Source organism: Carassius carassius, chromosome 27 (genome assembly GCF_963082965.1).
Source record: "Carassius carassius chromosome 27, fCarCar2.1, whole genome shotgun sequence".
NCBI classification, from domain to species: Eukaryota; Metazoa; Chordata; class Actinopteri; order Cypriniformes; family Cyprinidae; genus Carassius; species Carassius carassius.
The window spans coordinates 27404559-27426490 of NC_081781.1; the positions used below are offsets into that span (position 1 = coordinate 27404559).

At 38.1% G+C, this 21932-nt stretch overlaps 1 protein-coding gene across 1 annotated transcript; it reads right to left on the reverse strand.

Moving 5' to 3' along the window:
* Nucleotides 1–2162: 2162 nt before the first annotated feature.
* On the reverse strand, nucleotides 2163–21689 carry rps6kc1 (ribosomal protein S6 kinase polypeptide 1). Its single transcript, XM_059513288.1, has 16 exons — nucleotides 21493–21689; nucleotides 20915–20950; nucleotides 18805–18925; nucleotides 18152–18267; nucleotides 15745–15838; nucleotides 15331–15390; nucleotides 13674–14027; nucleotides 12793–12914; nucleotides 12449–12541; nucleotides 11128–11175; nucleotides 10630–10762; nucleotides 9319–10548; nucleotides 7180–7269; nucleotides 5820–5902; nucleotides 5060–5155; nucleotides 2163–2671 (listed from the first exon to the last, which is right to left on the reverse strand). The coding sequence occupies exons 1-16, from the start codon at nucleotides 21592–21594 to the stop codon at nucleotides 2570–2572; spliced, it is 2880 nt and encodes a 959-aa protein (XP_059369271.1). The 5' UTR covers nucleotides 21595–21689; the 3' UTR covers nucleotides 2163–2569.
* Nucleotides 21690–21932: the final 243 nt, after the last annotated feature.

The following is a 21932-nucleotide window of genomic DNA, read 5'->3' on the forward strand; positions in this document are numbered from 1 at the left end:
GAGATTGTCTTGCCCAGGACCACAGCCCTAAATGCATTGAAGCAACTGCCATGTGATTGGTTGATTAGATAATTGCATTAATGAGAAATTGAACAGGTGTTCCTAATAATCCTTTAGGTGAGTGTATAACCAGTGAAATGTTAGAAACATTAGTTATTAGTTAAATGTGAGAAACATTAGATGGGCAACAAAGAGACGACCCCCAAAACAGGAATGGTTTTACAGGTAGAGGCCACTGACACCTTTTCCCTAATAATCTTTTCTGTTTTTCACTAGTTTTGCATTAGGCTAAGGTCAGTGTCAGTACTGGTAGCATGTGGCGATACCTGGATCCTACAGAGGTTGCACAGGCAGTCCAAACTCTTCCAGGATGGCATATCAATATGTGCCATTGCCAGAAGGTTTGCTGTATCTCCCAGCACAGACTGAAGAGCATGGTGGAGATTCCAGGAGACAAGCAGTTACTCTAGGAGAGCTGGTCAGGGCCGTAGAAGGCCATTGACCCATCAGCAGGACTGGTATCTGCTCCTTTGTACAAGGAGGAACAGGATGAGCACTGCCAGAGTCCTGCAAAATGACGTCCACCAGGCCACTGGTGTGAATGTCTCTGACCGAACAATCAGAAATAAATTTTATTAGGGTGGACTGAGGGCCCGACGTCCTCTAGTGGGCCCTGTGCTCACTGCCTAGCATACTAAAGCTCAATTGGCATTTGCTATTGAACACCAGAATTGGCAGGTCTACTACTGGCGCTGTGTGCTTTTCACAGATGAAAGCAGGTTCACCCTGAGCACATATGACAAATGTGAAAGGGTCTGGAGAAGCTGTGGATAACATTATGCTGCCTGTAACATTTTTCAGCATGGCCAGTTTGGGGGTGGGTCAGTGATGGTCTGAGGAGGCATATCCATGAGGAATGACAGCCATTAGGTATCAGGATGAAATCCTGGGATCCATTGTTATACCCTATGCTGGTGCAGTGGTTCCTGGATTCCTCCTGGTGCATGACAATTCCCAGCCTCATGTGTCGAAAGTTTGCAGGTAGTTCCTGGAGGATGAAGGAATTGATACCATTGAATGGCCCAGAATGGCCCCCACGCTTGCCTGACATAAATCCAACAGAACACCTCTGGGACATTATGGTTCTGCCCATCTGAATCCTTCAGGTTGCACCTCAAACTGTCCTAGAGCTCAGTGATGCCCTGGTCCAGATCTAGGAGGAAATACTCCAGCACAACATCTGTCATCTCATTAGGAGACGTTGTCAGGCATGCATACAAACATGTGGGGGCCAAAATGGATTAGCTTGCTGAATTTTTTTTTTTACTTCACCTTTGAATTCGGCCATCTGTAGGTTGATCATTTTCATTTACATCAAACGATGTGGCATCCTTTCATTCCTAACACATTACCCAGTCCATATCAGTATAGATGTTCAGCATTTGTCTCCATTGAGATCTGATATACAAATCTAGTTAATAAATACAAATATATCTCTACATACAAAAATCTGTTTTTCTTATAAATGTTTTGAATATGACTAAGCGCTTCACTTGAATTAAATTAGACATACTCAACAGGAAAATGTACTGAATTCCAATCTAAAGAAATCTTTAATTCTTTCTGCCCATTAAGCCTATAAACTTCCAGAGCTTTTACATTTTTTCAAAATTACTTCATTACATTTTGATTCAAATTGCAATTCTTCAACCTGTTACTACTGCAAGTTTACTCTGCTTCGCACACCAGAAAAAAAAATCCTAATGTTTTCCAAGTCTGATATATTTAAACACATGGTTTAACTAATTTTCTATTGTGCTCCCTCTTTAACTCTCTCATCACTTCTCAGTATGTTTTAAGCTTTACTAAGATAAACACACTATTAACAGACATACACACATCATCTGCTGCACAAGCACCTGTAGCTATTTCTTTCTTTGTGCTCAAAGCTAAATAATAATCTTTTATAGCAGAATCTGAATTCCATATTCTGAACTCTGATTCTTCAGTTTATCTTTGTGAAGCTGCTTTGACACAATCTGTATTATATAAAGCAATATAGAAATGAAAGTGACTTGATTCTGCAGGTACAGTTATCTTAAAGTGTGTAAACCAACATTGAGAATCTAACACATCCAGTGAAAAAAACAATATAAGCCCACTGACACAGAGAAGTTTAATGAATAACACAAAGCATCAGATGGGTTAGTAGAGAATATGTAGTGCCTGTGATAAAATTCAATTAAACAACTGACTAGGATCACTTAGTACATGTCCTTCTAGCACATGCTAAAGATGTTCATGCAGTCAAAATGTGCCAGCTGCTTTTTGTAAACACTATAAATTAAGCACCCATACATATTAACAGTTTTATACAGGATATATGTATTGATATTTTTCCTGATATAAACAGAAACTTCCTGTATACCACATTGTAATTTCCTCACTGTTGACAATGAGCTTGGGCCATTAAATAAGCATGTGTTCTCCATCATTTGATGTTTTTGTGCATATGGACATTTAACAGTCAATTTAGATCGTTCATCTCCTTCAAGTGTATCTTAATGGTTTACTTGGTCCAGTTCACATGAGAAAAGAATGGATGAGACTTAATATCCTCCACACCAGCCACTCCCGCACCCAGCCGCTCTACTGGATTATACTGCAACAGCTACAGACAGAGAAAGAGAGAGAGTGAGAGAGAGTGAGTGGTGATTACAGTAGAATGTACTTTTCTTAAAGCAAAAGTTAAAGGGATTATGAACTGAGAAACCAAAATTCCCTTGATCATTTGACATACACTTTATTGACAAAAGCATTGGGACACCCCGTTCTAATGAACAGGTTTGACTACATTAGTAATTCCAATGAGTATAAATCTGAAAATGTGAAGCTTATTTAGATGATGTGATGTACTCAAATTGCTGGGTAGATCATATGAGAACTCTTGAAACCATCTTCAATCTTTCAGATGATACCTCACTTATACTAAATTTGGCAAAGTGTGAGTTTGCTAAGAAGAATGTAACATACTTGGGGGAAAAGGTAGGCAGAGGATCAGTAAAACCTGTTGAAGTTTTCACTTCACATTTTAGAATCACCTAATCTCGCTCAGAACCTCGCCGGAGTTGATACGAAAAAAAATGTCTGGAAGAAGGTACAGGTACAACTTTTACACGTGGAAAACCAAACAAAGGCTTGACGAGCCGAGCTTGTACAGTGTACTGAAAAAGCGCCACTAGAATTCCTTATTCCAACAAATAAGCTGGAACTCTTGGAAATGTGTGGATATTATTGAGGGTTTTGTAGAAATGTTTCTACTATTGTTGTTCCTTTAACAGAGACATTTTGAATGGTCTGATGATTGTGAGCATGCCTTTTTAGCAGGAAAAGATCAGCGAACATCAAGCGGTTACCACCATTGGGCCAAAAGGTTCTATGAATGATAAGGAACAGTTCCAGTTATGATTCCACTTGAGTTTAGCTCAGCACAATTAGGAGCCGTTCTCAGCCCGGGGAATGCATACAGTGACATCGCCACTCAGGATCGGTCACTTGCCTGTTGTCTGGCTACTAGTTTCTCTCTGTAGCTGGCCAAGTGCACCATTTGAGCAAAAATTAACAAATATCTGATCATGTCGACTGGCCCGAACTGGCACAAAGGTGCCATAGAATGCAAAAATCACTATTATAAGGTGTTTGAACACAGTTGTATGCCAGCAGAAAAAAACAGCCTATAATGGTAAAAATCCAGCCAAACATTGTTTTATAATTCCAAAAAAATCATAAACAGTCTCTCCACACAAGCAGTTCCAGACTATGATGACATAGTCGGTGAAAGTCCCGCCCATCTGTGACGCTCTCTGCCCTATTAGCATATACACAGCCCTGAGTGAGAAGCTGCGGTCCACCATTACTGTTCTCCTGCTGTAGCTGCTGGAGGCACAATGTCAGCACCAAAGAGCCATTAAAAGTGTTGTGTGTTGGGATGCACCAATGAACATAGGAGTCTCCATAGACCGCTGAGGACACAGTGGTTACATTTAATTTTCAAAGGAAATGTACCCGACTAAAATAAATGGAAAAGTTCTCTAATTTGACTCTCTCACAAACGAGGGTCATCTCAGCACTGGAGTTGTGCAAAGATTGCTTTTGAAAGAGGGATCGTTACCAACACTTTGTGCGCAAAAGTCCAGATGCCAGACAAAGTAACCATCACGTGTCTTATTTTGTTTTTCCAAAAGAGTTTCTTGGCTCTCTGTAAGGCTAATGCTGCTAAAGCTACCATTGCCTCTGCCTGTATATCTCTGCCTGTTTTCATTAGTGCTGCCTTTACGTGCTATTCGTAATGTGTGAAAAATGTGTTTGGAAGCAACATGTGAGATCAGTAACACGGTCACTGTAACACTGCTATGCCACAAACATGAGCTTTTAAAGCTACAACACTCTTCCGAGAAGTGAGCAGGGTTGCCAGGTTTTTTGCAAAAACACTCCTGCTGACATGAAAAGCAACCCGCGGGAAAACCACGTACTTGGCAACATTCGAAGGGAGGGGGAGGACCAGTTCATTTTCATTTAAAGGGAACATACACATAAATAGAGTGTTTTGGCTCATACCCTAAAAGTGCCAATTTCAACTAGGTATAAAAAATTATCTGTGGGATATTTTGAGATAAAACTTTGCATACACACTCAAGGGACACCAGAGAACAATTTAAAATATTATATCAATGCATTCTATGGCACCTTTAAGCACTTCAGGTATGACGGAGAAAAGTTTAGGCTTATTTGTTTTTTTAGTTCCTGACACCTTTAAGACTTACAGGGAGCTGCCTTCAAACATCCAACCAGAAACAGTATGCATTACAGTAAATGCAAACAAGTGAGGTATGTTTCCATTTAAACAGAGTATACAAATCATTAACAGGTAGGCATTTCCCTATGATAAACTGAACTCAGAAAGAGAGGGGAAGCCTGGCTTAGACACTTTGGTAACAGTGTACCCTCACTTCTGTTCGCTAGGTGACATAAATTAAATATTCACAATTGTAATAGATACCTGTTCCAGCAGAGAGCGTGCTTCCTCCGACACAAACTCTGGGATGTTCAGGGATGAGTGTCTTCCAATGCCAGCAGGATGACAGTGATATAGAGACTAAACGCACACACACCAAATTGTACACGAACAACAAATTTGATTGCTTCAACATTTAAGTATTTTGTATTTAAGCAGAGATACATAGAAAACACAAAACCCCTTCGTTATAATTTGCCACACTGAAATCTGTATATATTAGGGGTGTAACGGTTCGCAAAAATATAACGGTGTCCTTTATCAGTAGGCTTTATATTTATGCTCAACATGAAGTATAGATATTGTTGTCGTGAAGACAAGATCCTGGTCTGTCGGCAGTCTCCCTCTATGTCATATTACAGTAGCAGCAGTGTGTCAGACACGATTCTGGTGTGTAAAGACACAGAAAACACGAAGCAGGTGTCACGCAACTGACAAACAGCAGAAACGCCATGCTCACGCCACGCAGTCAGTGTGTCACCAGCCTTAGAATCAGCTGAAGGGCTGGATTTGCGCTGAATGCGAAGACTTCCGCCACTTAATATGTTTGTTTGGAAACACGAAAATGTATATGTTCCGCAAACAAAATATTGCATTCGGTCATTCGGTACACACGTGCACTGTACCGTAAGCCCTGTACCGAAACGGTCCGGTACGAATACACGTACCATTACACCCCTAGAATATATATATTTTTGAAAATGAGTCACTAAGGATAGCACATCTGTTGATGAAATAATCTCACCTTTCCGACTATGAGCTCAAATAAAAGGGCTCCCAAACTCCACCAATCACACGCTAATGTCTCTTCGCAGATTCCGCCCACTTCTAAATGACAGAGAGAAAAAAATGTATCATGTTGAAATGTTTTGAATACTTTTCCAGTCATTTAATCCTTAGCTAAATAAATATCTTAATAGAAAAATGAATTTCTTAGTTTCAGCATGTTTTGATGAGTGATAGTTTAAAATCATAGTATAGGAGATCATGATCCGCACTCACTTTACATTTTAATTTACATTCATCACTGGTCATGAATGTAAAATAAAACTTAAAAAGAAGACTGTTCTCATCAGTGCGGATCATGCTCTCCTGTAACTAATGCCATCTTTAAGATGTATTGATTGACACAGCAAAATAAAAAGTGACAATCAAGTGACAGGAGAAAGTGGTGCAAACGGTTTCAAATCATTAAACAGGTTTGTGTTGCCTGACTTTGATTATGTTTATTTCCAGCACAGTTTGCAGTGCAGGCTGCAATATTAATAGTAACATTACATTTTTTTTTATGTCTCTTAGAAATGCACATTTAACAGTAGCTCGAGTTGACAGTAGTAGTAGCTTGTATTAGGATGCAGATGAAAACTTATGTTCATTAACATAAACAGCAACATCTGTAAAAATTATAACAACCTAATTTTTAAATGGTTAAATTCAATTATAAAAAAAATAATTAAATTGAACATTTCAAAAGAATCTCACATTTTTGCCACAACACCTCGTTTCATTTAGTGTTACTACAGTAAATACATGGTAAATGACGGTGCTTTGTAAATTTAAAAGCCTTCTGATCAACAGTATACTGCGATAATTCTCATTATTGAAGCGCTACTTCAAATATAATCCGTTTTATTATAATAAATTATTATAAAGAATGGCCATTTCCCCATTTGATAATAGCACCCATACCATACCAAAACAAAACAAATGTATATATACTCAATACTGTTTGGTTACTTATACTTGCTGTTCTGTTAGTTTGGTTGGTTCCAGTCAGCTCTGTTTGTCAGATTCTGACAAATTTCTGACTTGCCCTGGCCTGTGGTTTTCCCCCTTGAGATAGATTTAGTTAGGTTTCTTTATTGTTGCAAGCTAAATGCCAACTGCATTAAAATAAGACTACTGAATCTGCACCTCTCTTCCTGCACCCTCCCCAACAATTGTGAATCCAGGCAAAATCTGCCTGTACTGTTACGAAACTTTTATTCTTTCCTCTCTGAGTCAGAGTCAGTGAATAGTGAGCTCAAAAAAGAAAATACAGTGCATTTAATGAAATAGCACAAATACAGGACAAGACTGTGCCTATAAGATTAAGACAAGCTGACCTGGTGCACAGTACATCTTAGAGAGGGCGATCGGGTCACATGACTCCTCTACATCACTCCAGCTACAAAAATAGGTGAGCTGCACACGACCTGAAAGAGAGAGAGAGAATTAATAAAGTTATTATATAATGTATGCTAGTCTTTCTTCAATTGTAATTTAAGACTCCATAAAATGATTGCATGAATGATACTGTACATGATGTTTACACACATTTATTTGAGATTTAAGGCACTTAAAAAATAATAGTGATTATAAAGTAATATTAAAATAATAGTTGTTATCATAATATAATGTATGAGTGCTGAAGGTGTCAGTAATTTTCAACTTAATGATTAAACGGTACATTCTCCCAAATCTTTTAGTGGATGAGCATTTCACAGATTCGTAAAACACTTAACACCTGTGGATTGTGTATAAGAGACCAGTTGAGTGACACTCTTCATTAAAGACCAGGGAGGTCATCTCTCAGAAGTTAAATAGGACAGACCTTATGTTTGTTATTTACGTAAGTTACTTATTTTACATCGTTAATTTGCCACCTGTGTACTAATTTGTGCTGAGTACTGTTCATTATATATACTATAATATAATATATAATGTACAGTGTGTGTATGTATATATATATATATAAATAAAATCATGCCCTCTTTGGGAACATGCTGCACAACTCCTTGTTCAAGCTCTTGTTCTGTCCAGGCTGGACTATTGCAATGCTCTCTTGGCAGGTCTTCCAGCCAGTTCAATCAAACCTTTACAATTAATCCAGAACGCCGCAGCAAGATTAATTTTTAATGAGCCGAAAAGAATACATGTCACACCTCTGTTTATCAGTTTGCGCTGGCTACCAATAGCTGCTCGCATAAAATTCAAGGCATTGATGTTTGCCTACAAAACTACCACTGGCTCTGCACCCCTTAATTCATTACTTCAAACTTATGTGAAGCAGGTGAACGTCGCTTGATTGTGCCATCCCAAAAGAGCACAAAGTCACTTTTACGGACTTTTAAATTAAATGTTCCCTCCTGGTGGAATGACCTCCCCAACTCAATCCGGACAGCTGAGTCCTTAGCCATCTTCAAGAATCGGCTAAAAACACATCTCTTCCATCTTTATTTGACCCTCTAACTTTAACACTCACTATTCTAATTCTATTCTTAAAAAAAATCTAACTACCTTTCTAATCTTTTTTTATTCTATCTATTTTATTTACACTTATTATACAATTATAAAAAAGACCTCTAACACTAGCTTGCTCTATTCTTTTTCTATTCTATCGGTTTTCTTCTTATTTATTATATTATTTAAAAGCCCTTGCTACATGTACTGTGTTAACCTAACTGAGACTTGTTGTAGCACTTATATATCATTGCTCTTTTGTTGATTTTGATTGTTTCCATTGTCCTCATTTGTAAGTCGCTTTGGATAAAAGTATCTACTAAATGAATAAATGTTAATGTAAATATATACACACTCAATGAACCCAGTGGAATTGGTTGGTTTTCTGTATTTGTTAGCAGTCCTAGGTAATTACATACAAGTTGTAGTCTGTTACTGATTACAGATTACACAATAAAAGCTGTTGTTAGTGATCTAGGTTATTTGTTTTTATATCAACATCACAAAATGCATTAAACATTACATCACAACAGGGTTTTCCAAATTGAGCTTTAATGTAAGAGCTGCATTGGGACTGTGAGTTAATAAAAAATCAAATAAATGAAATGTGAGGTGGCAGTTCCCCCTGAACAGCAGCCAATCAAAACTATTTGTCTTTTATTTTTTGTCCATGGGTGTTCTTGCTTATTAATAAATGTTCAACTTTTGATTATGATTGTTAATTCTAATAATTTTGTGTGTGATTTCGAATTTTCAACCCATATTAAGCCACTAATAAAGTTATTTTTAAACAATAGTGGAGTTAAATAGAACAAACCAAGCATGTGTTCTTTCCAATATTTAACCAGGCTGGTTTGCCAAATAACCCAACTAGCTACTAACCATTAGCACTAGCCTGTAAATTTTAAAATTGATAAGATCTATTAGGAGTATTCTTCTAACACATAAATGCCATTATCAAAAGCCAGTATGAAGTAACAGGGCTCTTGAATAGTGTAATGAAGTAAGATTGATTGATTCACCTGCGTGGTTTAGCAGTATGTTGCTGGGGTTCAGGTCTCGGCATATAATGCCCTCCTGATGCAGAGCATCCAGAGCCATAACCATGTCAGCAGCCCAGTTCCTCACTAGAGCCTCTGGGATGCGTGTGTCTAATGAAACTGCGGCCAACTTATCAAGCTCTTGAAACAACTTGGACACTTCCTCATCCTCCTGTTCTCCTACAGTGCCTTTGGACCTCAAGCCCACTTCTTCATGCTGAACAAAGTCCATCTGAGTTCTAGGAACAGCTGCGTCCAGTGTGCCAGAGAGCTCAGGGGAAGACAGAGTCAATGAGTCTGTTCTAAAAGATGTTTTTGATGGTCTGTGTAGAAGAGGAGAAGTGGCAACATCAACGGACTGGTCCAACTCCTCTTTCTCTCCTCTCTGTAGAACATCCGGCCTGCCAAATGTAGGAGAGGTTTTGGCCACTGCAGCAAAAGCGATGTCTTGGGTGATGAGCTCTTCATCCTTCGTGTCCACTGTGCCATCTTCAAGCACTGGCAGATTGACCAATAAATCAGGCGGTTGTCCCTCAACAGCACAGCTGACAGTGGCATCCTCCAGTACAGCTTCTTTAAAGGAAATCACCGGCACCAGATCGTTCGAGCATTGATCACTATCAGACCTCCAGAGATCCGACACTTCCTGCATCATCTCCACTGGCTCCTCTGTGAGCTCTGAACCATCATCTGAGGGTACAATTGATGGCTTGCAGGCTTCTCTCCTGTCACTGTGGAAGAGCTCCATTGGCGGTGATTGGTCCGGATGGTCCGGTAAATGTGTGCATTGGTCCTCAAAGCCGGCTAATTGCTCTTCCTCAGTGAACAAGCACAGCTCCTGCATCGATATCGGAGAGCACAGACTATCAGTGCTCAACATGGAGCATGTATGTTTCTGTGTTAACAGAGGAGCGAGTGAGCTGCGGTCCTCATCTGGATCCAGCTTCTCCTGCTCATACTCATTGCACAGTGTCAAGTAGCTGTTGGTGCACTCCTCTTCAGAGGTGGCACCGGAGTCTGCCAGTTGGGGTGCTGAGGGATTCTCCCCAAGGCTTAGGTCCCGAGAATCCACACTGCTGGAACCGGTGTCTACAGGGTTCAGGGTTGAATGTACCGCTACAGAGTGAGCTTTCTGGATGAAAGGTATGTTGAAGCTTTCTTCTGGACTGTTCTCACGCAGATACTTGCAGATATGAGACCACAATTTACCACCTGAGGAGACAGAGGAAGTACTACTCAACATCCTGTTTACACGATTAGGCAAAAAAAGCAAAAACAATGAAAACAACTCACCCTCAGCATACTGCAATAAAAGAAAGATGGAGTCCTCTGATATTATGTATTTCTCCAGTTGTACCATGTTAGGCACGGAACGAGGCAAAATAGTCTTCTTAACACGTCCACATGCACTGCTTTTCCTTAAACCCTGCACACACACAGAAGTCATAGCAGTACATAATCAGGGGTCCTGTATTTGTAGTTTATGCCTACACTTTACTGTAATGTTAAATCTTTACTGAAATGTTACTGTAATCTCTTATAACGTTGTCTTTTCTCCCACATTTATGAAAAGTCCCAAATACAAAAGGAAATTGAATTGAATTTAGAAATTGTAATTTTAAGGCCAACAAAACTTTTATGACAGTTTGGTACAGAACACAAGGCAGGGGATTTTACAACTATTACTATGCAAATAAAAATGAAACAGTCAACTTAAACTGAAGCACAGCATATCTGTGGCCCATGCCTGTTAAATTATAAGGTGTTATTTACTGTAAATGAACCACTTACTTTCAAAATAAATGTTTCCTGTGTTCTTCTATCCATCACCAAGAGAACCTGCACATGAATTAAACGTATAAACACAGGCATCAAACAATGTTTAACCACAAATACTTTCTTAGGAAAGTGTATAATTCTGTGCTCTAACCATCCTTTCATCTAGGAAGTTATGCAGTGTCACTGAATCGGTTCACTGTTGATTCAGTTCAGTTCAATAACAGGTGTCAAGGTTTCAAAATTTACCATCTTTGAAATGAAGATGCTTAATCAATAAAGCAGTTCTACAGATGACAATACTGTCATTAAAATCCCTTCACACTGGTGTTTTTCGCTTATTTAGACAGGCACGTATAACCCCTCTACTTAAGAAACCCACTCTTAACCCATCTTTTTTTTTTAGAACTACAGACCAACTTCCCTTCTTCATTATATTGTAAAAACACTTGAACGAGCTGTGTCTTGAGCCGAGTCTCTGCCTTTCTAACACAGAACAACCTCCTTGACAGCAACTAATCTGGTTTCAGAAGTGGATATTCAACCGAGACTGCCTTGCTCTCACTTGTTGAAGACCTAAGACTGGCAAGATCGGAATCCAAATCTTCAATAGTTATCTTTCTGGATATGTCTGCTGATTGCTGACATGGTTAACCACTAGATCCTCCTGTCAACCCTTATGGCAAAGAGCATCTCAGGAACCGCACCCCAGGTCCTTCAAGGTGTCTTGGAGAGGTGAGGTGTACAAGTCGCAACATCTAACTACTGGGGTGCCTCAGGGCTCAGTTCTTGGACCACTTTTCTTCTGTCTACATGAAATCACTAGGTTCGGTCATTCAGAAACATGGCTTTTTATATCACTGCTATGCTGATGACACTCAACTCTACCTCTCATTCCATCCTGATGATCCGACGGTAGCTATTCGCATCTCAGCTTGTCTAACAGACATTTCTTGCTGGATGAAGGACCATTACATTCAACTTAACCTTTCCAAGACAGAACTGCTTGTGGTTCCAGCAAACCCATCGTTTCATCCTAATTTCACCATCCAGTTAGGCACATAATCCATAACTCCTTGTAGTTATGATTGATGATCAGCTAACATTCTCAGACCACATTAATAAAACTGCCCGATCCTGTAGATTTGCTTTATTCAAAATCAAGAAGATTAGGCCTTTCTTTCGGAACATGCTTCACAAGAGATGAGATGGGAGCAATAAATAATGACTTGGCTTTCATTTTAATGAACTATTCCTTTAAAAATTTCCATAATATTTTGTGTTGTATACAGTAACGATCATAATGCAGTTTTAATATTAAAACATAATATTGTACCTTATCAATAATGCCCAGCACTCTGTAATGCATTAGCTCATCAGAATGAGTCTGCTCAGTCCACAAGCCACCACAGCACTGCGAGCCCAATGCCTGAAGACACAACCATCAATGACAAAACATGAAAAAAAAACAAATGAAACAACACATAGTACAGGCAATATGACACAAAAATATTACGCTAATGGAAAAGTTTAAGAGCCACATTCATAAAATGTGCACTCATTCATAAAATGTGTTCACTCACTTTTACATCATCAATTAAAAGTAACTGTAAAAATGGGCATTTTGCAAATGAGGCCTCATGTTTGATTGTGAAGGTGAAAGATCATACACACACTGACCCTGCTCTGAGTGGAGCTCTGACCCATGCTGTCTTTGAGCTGTCCAGAAATGAGCTCGGCACGCATCAGATATTCAGCTGTCTTCCTCTTCACAGCCTCCCTTCTGCTGGGACTTACCTCCCCTGAAATATATGCAACACATACACTCGCAATAAACTTCCATGTCTGTTTAACGGTCCACTCCAAAAGGTGAGTTTGGTTTATTTGCTTAGTATTAAAACTGTATTTCAAACTTGGATATGTGCAACTTCACAAGTTTAACATTTGGAGAGAATGAATCACTACAAATGATGATGTATAACATAACAAATATAACATAAAATTACAATTTATCCATAGTAGACTGTTACATATTCTAATTAAGCTGATGCTAAAGTGCCCCTTTTAAGCTTTTTCATACATTTTATATATGTAGTCTGTCTGTAATATAGCTGTTTGTGAATGTAAAAGGTCTACGATCTCCCAAAAGAAAGAACTGATTCTGAGCTGCCTGAAATGAGTCATCAGTGATTGAGAAGCCCACGAACATGTATTGTCTGGGTAAGTGTTTATTATTCAGCTGCTGTTACTGTTGAGCTGTATACACTGTCCATGTTTCTGTAATAAGAAAGCCTACAGGGCTCAAATTCAGATAGTTTTGGCTGTAAACAAAATACTGTGAACTGTTAACAACTGGGTATACTGGCAAATTTCTGCATTTAGTACTCACAGTATGTCACATTTTTGGCAGAAACCAAGGCGTGTTAAACTGTTTTCTCTTAATTGTGGTCAAGAGAAACATGCTTAGATGACTTTCTGCTAAAACCCTGGAATAAGTCAAACCGAGCACATGAAGCCAGTTCTGCATGTTGAAATAAAGATGTATGCATTCAATTATATACCTTGCACACCCTGCAGCAGAAGATCTACACCTCTACGGTAGTAGGAAAACGCCACTGCAAAGTCCTGCTCCACTTCTTTCTGGACAGCTAGAGCGATCTGCTCACTGGCCTCTTCCAGGTAGTCCTTCTTCTCGGAGTAGTTCCTGAGGCTGGAGGTGAAACTCAAAGCCCCCCCACTGCTATGGCTGGACTCTACTCCCAGCTGGCTTTGGGACGTCACTCGCTGCTGGATAGGAGATGAGTTGCTTTTTGTTGTTGTGTGCCTGATGCTGCCTGATGCCATTCCATCATCCACTGCAGCCAGAGTGTCTCCATCAACCTCCAGAGAATTCAGCTCACTATCACTGCTGCCACCTGTCATCAACGACACAAATCTAGCATGAATTCAGAACAGCTGACTTCCTGTTGGGCAGAGCTAATAACTAATTTTGAAAGTTGTATGGCTTTACAACAACAATGTATTTGAGTCTGGTGACTGTAGGGCAATCCTGCTTCTGTAGAGCCATATTCCAGCGTAGTTTAGCTCCGGCCACAGTTCAACACAACTGAACCAGCTTTAGTCTTCAAGATCACTAAAATCTTCCGGACAAGTGTGTTGAAACTAGCTGGAGTTAAACGCCCTCCAGCAGCAGGGTTGTATAGCTGACCCCCTCCCAACTTTAGTCAAAAGGGGGCACTACAGAGTCCACTTATACAGCTTGTCCTTGTTTTAATTTTTGTATTTGCCTAATGACTGAGAACTCTGCTGTGTGCCCTGCATTTCATACAATTTTAAGCATACCAAGAGCCTCAAAAATACACAAAGAAAAGTGTTTCTAAGAAGGATATATTACCATTTAAGATATTCTTTGCAATTTTATATCATCCATGTCTTGAAATTAGCTTTACAAAGTTTGAAGCGATTTTGTTGAATATAAATAGACTATTTAAAAGCCTGTTGTATGTCTCAGTGCTATGTCACATGATAGCACTAAGACATGTGATCTCCATGTGATAAACCTCAAGATCTACTCTACTCTAAATCACTCAATGAATTGAGAAGATACTAGACACTTCTTGTTTCCCCTTTTTTCCAATAATGTATTTCCTTGCAGTGGCGAAACCATTTTTAATAACAAAAATCTATTTGAAATTAATCATATTAAATGTCAATGCCAAGATGTTGAACAAGGTACATTTACATTTATTCATTTTGTAGATGCATTTATCCAAAGCGACTTACAACTGAGGAATACAACAAGTGATTCATCATAAAGAGGCTAATAAACCAAGGAAGTCCTCGTAGTGAAAAGTTTCAGGCATTGTTCAGATTAGTACAAACTAGACAGGGAGAGATTAAGAAGAAAAAGCAAAGGGTTCTTTTAGGATGAAGTCAAATGTTGACAAAAGAGAAATTTTCAGGTGTCTCTAGCAAACAGTCAGGGAATTAGTTATAGTTATTGTCAGTGAATTAGATAATCCGGTGACAATCTCCGTACTCAGAACAGAATTTATTTTGACACAGTTAAATAATATAGTTAACCAGCTAAATAATTGTAGCAGTTTTCGCCATAGTAACAAAACTGGTACAGAGAACAATAAAAATGTTAATGGTATTAGTACTGAAATTTTGGCATCATGACAAGATAATTCACACATTCAGGAAACTCTCACTTACGCTCATGTTCACATGGGTTGCCCACAGTCAAATCATCCACAACACTGATATCTTTAGAAGCTACGGAAAGGCAGCATAGAAAAAAATACAAAATTAAACAGCTTTTTGTACAGTTATTACTGCATTTTGAAATTACATAATCATGAGTTATATTATTCACTAGTGTGTGTCAAATTATGCAAATCACTAGCACAGCAACATGTACTATATTGTTATGTTATACTGCTTAATTACAATAATTAATTTGAAATAACAATAAATTTACTAAAATTTACAATCATAAGTTTTGTTTTAAAAACACTCTTAAAAAGTATTTTGGGGAATACAAAAATTTACTTTACTGGATGTGGGCCATTTTTTTAAGTGTGACTTTAATTTAACAAAGTGAGTTTGACACTTTACGGATGATCTTACCTTCAGAACTGCTATCTAAGAGGCTGTCAGCTAAGAAATCAGAGAAGGGCTCGGCTGGGCCGATGAGCTCAGAGCTGTCTTGCACCTCACCACCCTAAAACACACACAAGCCACTTGAGGTTACAATGTTTACTTCCTGTGAGATGGGGAGGAAGTGATTAACAAAGAGATTCAGGAAAGGAAACTGTGTTTATTCTGTCTGACAAAAAACTAAAAAAAACTACACTACCAGTCAAAAATTTGGACAAATCTACTACTATTCTTTATAACATTTGCAACATTTTAAAATAAATTTAATAATTACAACTTCAAAATAGTACAAATGGAAATGAGAAGATGTCTAATAAGAGAAAAATAAATATAGTTAATTGCTAGGGTGTTCTGGTTGCCAGGCCATTGCTAGGTTGTTGTAGACGAACAAATCATCTCATTAGATCTCACCGAAATCACCTGCTCTGCTCATTACGTGCTAGTGGACACCCCAGTCAGCAAAAAAAAAGCAGAGACAGGAAGTGCCTCATATCCTCCACACGCAGTGAATGATTTAGACCAAACTTGAGCTGTATGTTAGATGAAGTAGGTTGATCGCACAGATTTGGCTATTGTTAGTCAAGCTCACAGCTCCACCAACTGGCAGCAGTGTATCACCCACAGCAGGCTTCGAAACGGTCCTCTTATATTTCCCTTAATTACCTGAAGCTTTGTCAGAGTAATGTTAAGACACAATTGACATAAAATTGCAAAGTGAAAAGATGCAAACAGCATCTCTCGTTCAAACTCTCTTTCAGCCCGTAAGTCATCTCGTCATACACTGCAGATCAAGCTATTTATTAGATTATGATCACCTGTTGATTGACTGCCCTTATTTTTAATAATATAATTAATGACTTATTTCAGGACAGTAGTTCACTGGCATTTTAATTAAGCACCCAGTAAAAGTCAGTGGCAAAACCTTAAATAGTTGAATGGTTTTCCAAAAGTTATTATAAATTATTTCTTGATGTTCACAAACAAAGTGTGAGTCTGACACCTCCTACATGAAAAAATTCATAATCAAATTACTAAGCAACCACTGAATGGATTAACACAAATTTTTTAAAGACTTATTGTGATCAGTTCTTAAAATATTACTATTTTTAACCACTATCTTGAACAACACAAGACAGGTGTCATATTTGAAAGCTTAGAGCCAGAGCTTTACAATGCATCATGTGGCCACTTTGATTAACTCTTAAGTAGTGCAGAGTTATTTGCGGACAAACAGAAAACAATTTAAAAATTAACATCGCTCAATACACCATACCTCATAATTACAAACAAAACCAGACTAGTGATTACTTAGCAATTATTTTTACAAATAAAAAAATGACCATGCCATGAGGTCAGAAAAACTAACCCCTAACTGCAGAACTCAGGACTGCGTTGAGATTTTATACGAGAGAGGGAAAAAAAAAACAAGTCGCATAGGCTCACACAACAAAACCCCCCAAATATATGTTGTTTCGGTGTCATGAGGCGTCAGCGCGATACGGGCATAGCAACACTGCTTAGTTATACAGTTATACAGAAAAAAATCACTCAAAATGGTCAAGATTCCCTAAATAAATAAAATGTTAAAATAAATAAAACTGTAAAGCTTTTTAAAAATAAAGAACATTATTTTCTGCTGTCTCGTTTTCCTTTGTGAACTTTGGATCGCATCACAACAATAAAACGAAACTCAGCACATTTTTCTTTCTTTCATTTTGTTGATCGCTCAATGATTTAAATGAAATACATTTTGTGTAGGCCATATAGGCTATTCCTTTTTATGTACGCCTATAGTTTTATTCTGTTTTCTCCGTTCACAAACGCTGCAGGTGCGCATGATCTGTTGAATCCATCATTCCTGATTGGTTGACAGCAAATTTCAAATATTAAATGGAACAATAAATTAATGTTATTAACCGGTTAATGGCCATTTAAAATATTCGATTCTGTTTGGGACTATAACATTTGATTTAGTTTCTGCTTCTGGTTCTGTTCCTGTCAGAATTTTGTTCATTTCCAATTTTTGTTTTTGTTACTTGAACCGGTTCAGACGCCTGCTTCTAACACAAGCATTCTCTATTTGATTGACATTTTTGATTAAAAAAAAAAAACACCCTGTAACAGTAGCGTTCCATTTTCTTTCTATACTATCTACTTTTTATTATATAAATATGTGTAAGTAAATGTAATGTGTGATGTGTGATGTACAGAGGGTGTCCTGTTATCCTGTTACTTATGAAACAACGTTTCTTATTGGAATTCATCAAATTGAAGGCCTGTATTTAAAATGCAGATCACTAATTGACAGATGAATAAATGCAAATATCACTGAAAACAACCTGACAGCTCTGATAGCTATCCCAGTTCATATACATACCTTAAAGAAATCCTGCATGTACTGGCTGCCATACAGAGCAGGAATATTAGCACTGAACTGCAACAAATCCTCAGAGCACTGCCTTCTCTTTTCAATCACAGACTCATCAAAACGACCTTCAAACACAAATACACAACTTAAGATAGAAGTAACAATCTAAACAAACAACACTTTCAGGATTACATTTTTATGCATCTATTTTTATTAAAAAATTTCCCGTGGTGGAAATATCCTGGCATAGCAGATAATGTATTTTTTGGCCTGCAATATTTCACTGGATAAATAAATTATCTTTTTCAGATACATATTATAGCACGTCGGATATATCAGAGAAAACCTTATCTATGTTACCTTGGTGATATTTAAATGAGCTAAATATGCAACAACAATATTCAGTTCACTGCAATTACATCAACAAACATGAAGTACAGTACTTGATCAATAAACTGCACATGTAGTAAAAATGCAACTGGTCAGACAAGGAAAGTGACAGTTCTGTGATTACATTTTATACTAACAATAAAAATACTAAAACTGTGTAACTGTTTTAACTAAAAACCTACCTTTTAAGAATAAATACACAATGTAAAGAGAAAAAAACCCTTCCCTTAAAAACCCAGCACACTCTGTCTCAATCACACACACACACTTACCAAAGACTTTAGCTTTTGCGAAGGGAGGGAAGAGCTCTGACTGCCCATAGAGGTTTCTGTGTATCTGCCAAAGGTTTTGATGAAGCTTTTTGAAATCACTATACCTTTTCCACACTGTGATCTAGTGAGAGGAAGTCAGACAAATAAAGACCTGTGATGAATGCCTGATAATAACTAAAAAAATGTGAAAAAAATTTTAAAAACAAAATTTTGCTATGCTTTGCAGTTTTCCAAACATTGTTATTTTACATAAGTCTAAATGAAATGACATTTGCATTTCATTTTACTTCTGCAATGTGCCAAAGTCGAGTCAAACAAGACTCAACAAGATAAAAAACAGCATTTTTCATTCATTTAAATTACTGCTGTAATCTTCATTACATTATCATATATCATAACATAACATATCATATATCATTGCTCTTTTGTTGTTTTCGATTGCTTCCATTGTCCTCATCTGTAAGTCGCTTTGGATAAAAGCATCTGCTAAATGAATAAATGTAATGTAAATGTAACATGCATCTAATTACTACACTCACATAAAGGATTATTAGGAACACCATACTAATACTGTGTTTGACTCCCTTTCGCCTTCAGAACTGCCTTAATTCTACGTGGCATTGATTCAACAAGGTGCTGAAAGCATTCTTTAGAGATTTTGGCCCATATTAATAGGATATCATCTTACAGTTGATGGAGATTTGTGGGATGCACATCCAGGGCACGAAGCTCCCGTTCCACCACATCCCAAAGATGCTCTATTGGGTTGAGATCTGGTGACTGTGGGGGCCATTTTAGTACAGTGAACTCATTGTCATGTTCAACCAATTTGAAATAATTCGAGCTTTGTGACATGGTGCATTATCCTGCTGGAAGTAGCCATCAGAGGATGGGTACATGGTGGTCATAAAGGGATGGACATGGTCAGAAACAATGCTCAGGTAGGCCGTGGCATTTAAACGATGCCCGGTTGGCACTAAGGGGAATAAAGTGTGCCAAGAAAACATCCCCCACACCATTACACCACCACCACACGCCTGCACAGTGGTAACAAGGCATGATTGATCCATGTTCTCATTCTGTTTACGCCACATTCTGACTCTACCTTCTGAATGTCTCAACAGAAATCCAGACTCATCAGACCAGGCAACATTTTTCCAGTCTTCAACTGTCCAATTTTGTTGAGCTCGTACAAATTGTAGCCTCTTTTTCCTATTTGTAGTGGAGATGAGTGGTACCCGGTGGGGTCTTCTGCTGTTGTAGCCCATCCGCCTCAAGGTTGTGCGTGTTGTGGCTTCACAAATGCTTTGCTGCATACCTCAGTTGTATTGAGTGGTTATTTCAGTCAAAGTTGCTCTTCTATCAGCTTAAATCAGTCGGCTCTTTCTCCTCTGACCTCTAGCATCAACAAGGCATTTTCGCCCACAGGACTGCCGCATACTGGATGTTTTTCCCTTTTCACACTATTCTTTGGAAACCCTAGAAATGGTTGTGCAAAATTGCTTAAATCACCTTTCTTTCCCATTCTGACATTCAGTTTGGAGTTCAAGAGATTGTCTTGACCAGGACCACAGCCCTAAATGCATTGAAGCAACTGCCATGTGATTGGTTGATTAGATAATTGCATTAGTGAGATTGAACAGGTGTTCCTAATAATCCTTTAGGTGAGTGTATAACTACTGGCAAGATTTCAGAGAGGCTGCATCGTCTACAACAACAGCATAAAATAATGCTTCAACAGCTATTTGGACATTGGTCAACATAAAGACTTAATGACAACACATTTACATATATGTTGTTTCAGTGACAGGTCAAGTTATTACATTGTGATGAAACATTCTGACAATATTTTACATTTAGTCATTTAGCAGACACTTTTATCCAAAGCGACTTAATTATGAGGTTAACAGAATCAATCAAAACCAACAAAAGAGCAATAATATGTAAGTGTTGTGTCAGTCTTGGTTAGCCTAACCTTCGGAGCCTGTGGAATAATGTGCACTGATGAACCATTCACAGTCAGAATAGAGACATATATGATTAATGTAATGTAATTTAATTTTTATTTATTTATTTTCAAGAGTGAATTTGTTTGCTTGTTTATTCTCACCTCCTGAATGTCCTCGGGGTTCTTGCGTGAAATAATCTGTAGAGAAACAGAATAATATTTAATATATAACTACTACATAGGCAAATGTCCTCAGTCTACATTATGAACAAAAATTCTGGTTTAGTCAGCTGTTTATTGCGTGTAATAGTTATGCATGAGAGAAAAAAAAGGAAGAGAATACAAAAACTGAAACAAAGAGCACCATCTAAAACACCATTATTAATAACACATTTACTGATTTGACATTACGTCTGTGTCAGATTCAGACGCATTTGAACTGATATTTCCGTTGACAAGTGTCAATCAAAGAGTGAAGACTTAATAAATAAGAGCGTTTTCCTCAAAGACAGAAAAATAATAACAGGATTATGGATATGATGTAACACATCTGACTGTGACCGGTTCAGATTTACTTTCCATCAGCAAACACAACCCAAAACATGCATGTCATCACAGATGTGACCAAATCATTGATCAAATCATCCACTCTGATGTTTATTGGTTTGTGTTAGTGTCCCTGATGAATATTAGCGTTAGCATATGTGCCCTACACCCCGGTGAAATGCGGTTATTCTCACCCTGGCCGTCACTTTATACACCGTGTAGCCTTTCTTGTGTGTCGTGGGGTCGGTGACCGTGTAGAATCGCACAATCTCGTCTTTGTTCCTCGCCGAGATCATCCTGAGACACGCATCGCCATAGCAGGACACTTAGCCTTACAATAGACAACAGTGGTACAGATCATGAATAACCATCAGGTCGTGCTGACGCTGCATGCTAACCTTCCGGGGAGCGTCTTGACATTTAAAGGGATAGTTCATCTAAAATTAAAGGGATCATATGATGTTGCCAAAAAATATTTTTTTTTGTGTGTGTGTGTATTTGGTGTTATGAAATGGGTTTATTTAATGTAAAAAAAAAAAAAAAACACATTATTTTCCACATATTATTGTTTCTCCTCTATGCCCCGCCTTTCTGAAACGTGTAGATTTTTACAAAGCTCATTGGTCTGAAGAGT

Coding starts and splice junctions, on each gene's coding strand:
- rps6kc1 (XM_059513288.1), bottom strand. CDS start 21,594: ATGATCTCGGCGAGGAACAAAGACGAGATTGTGCGATTCTACACGGTC. Junction 20,951..21,492: donor TGTATAAAGTGACGGCCAGG/GTGAGAATAACC, acceptor GTTTCTCTACAG/ATTATTTCACGCAAGAACCC. Junction 12,915..13,673: donor TCTGCTGCAGGGTGTGCAAG/GTATATAATTGA, acceptor CATATATTTCAG/GGGAGGTAAGTCCCAGCAGA.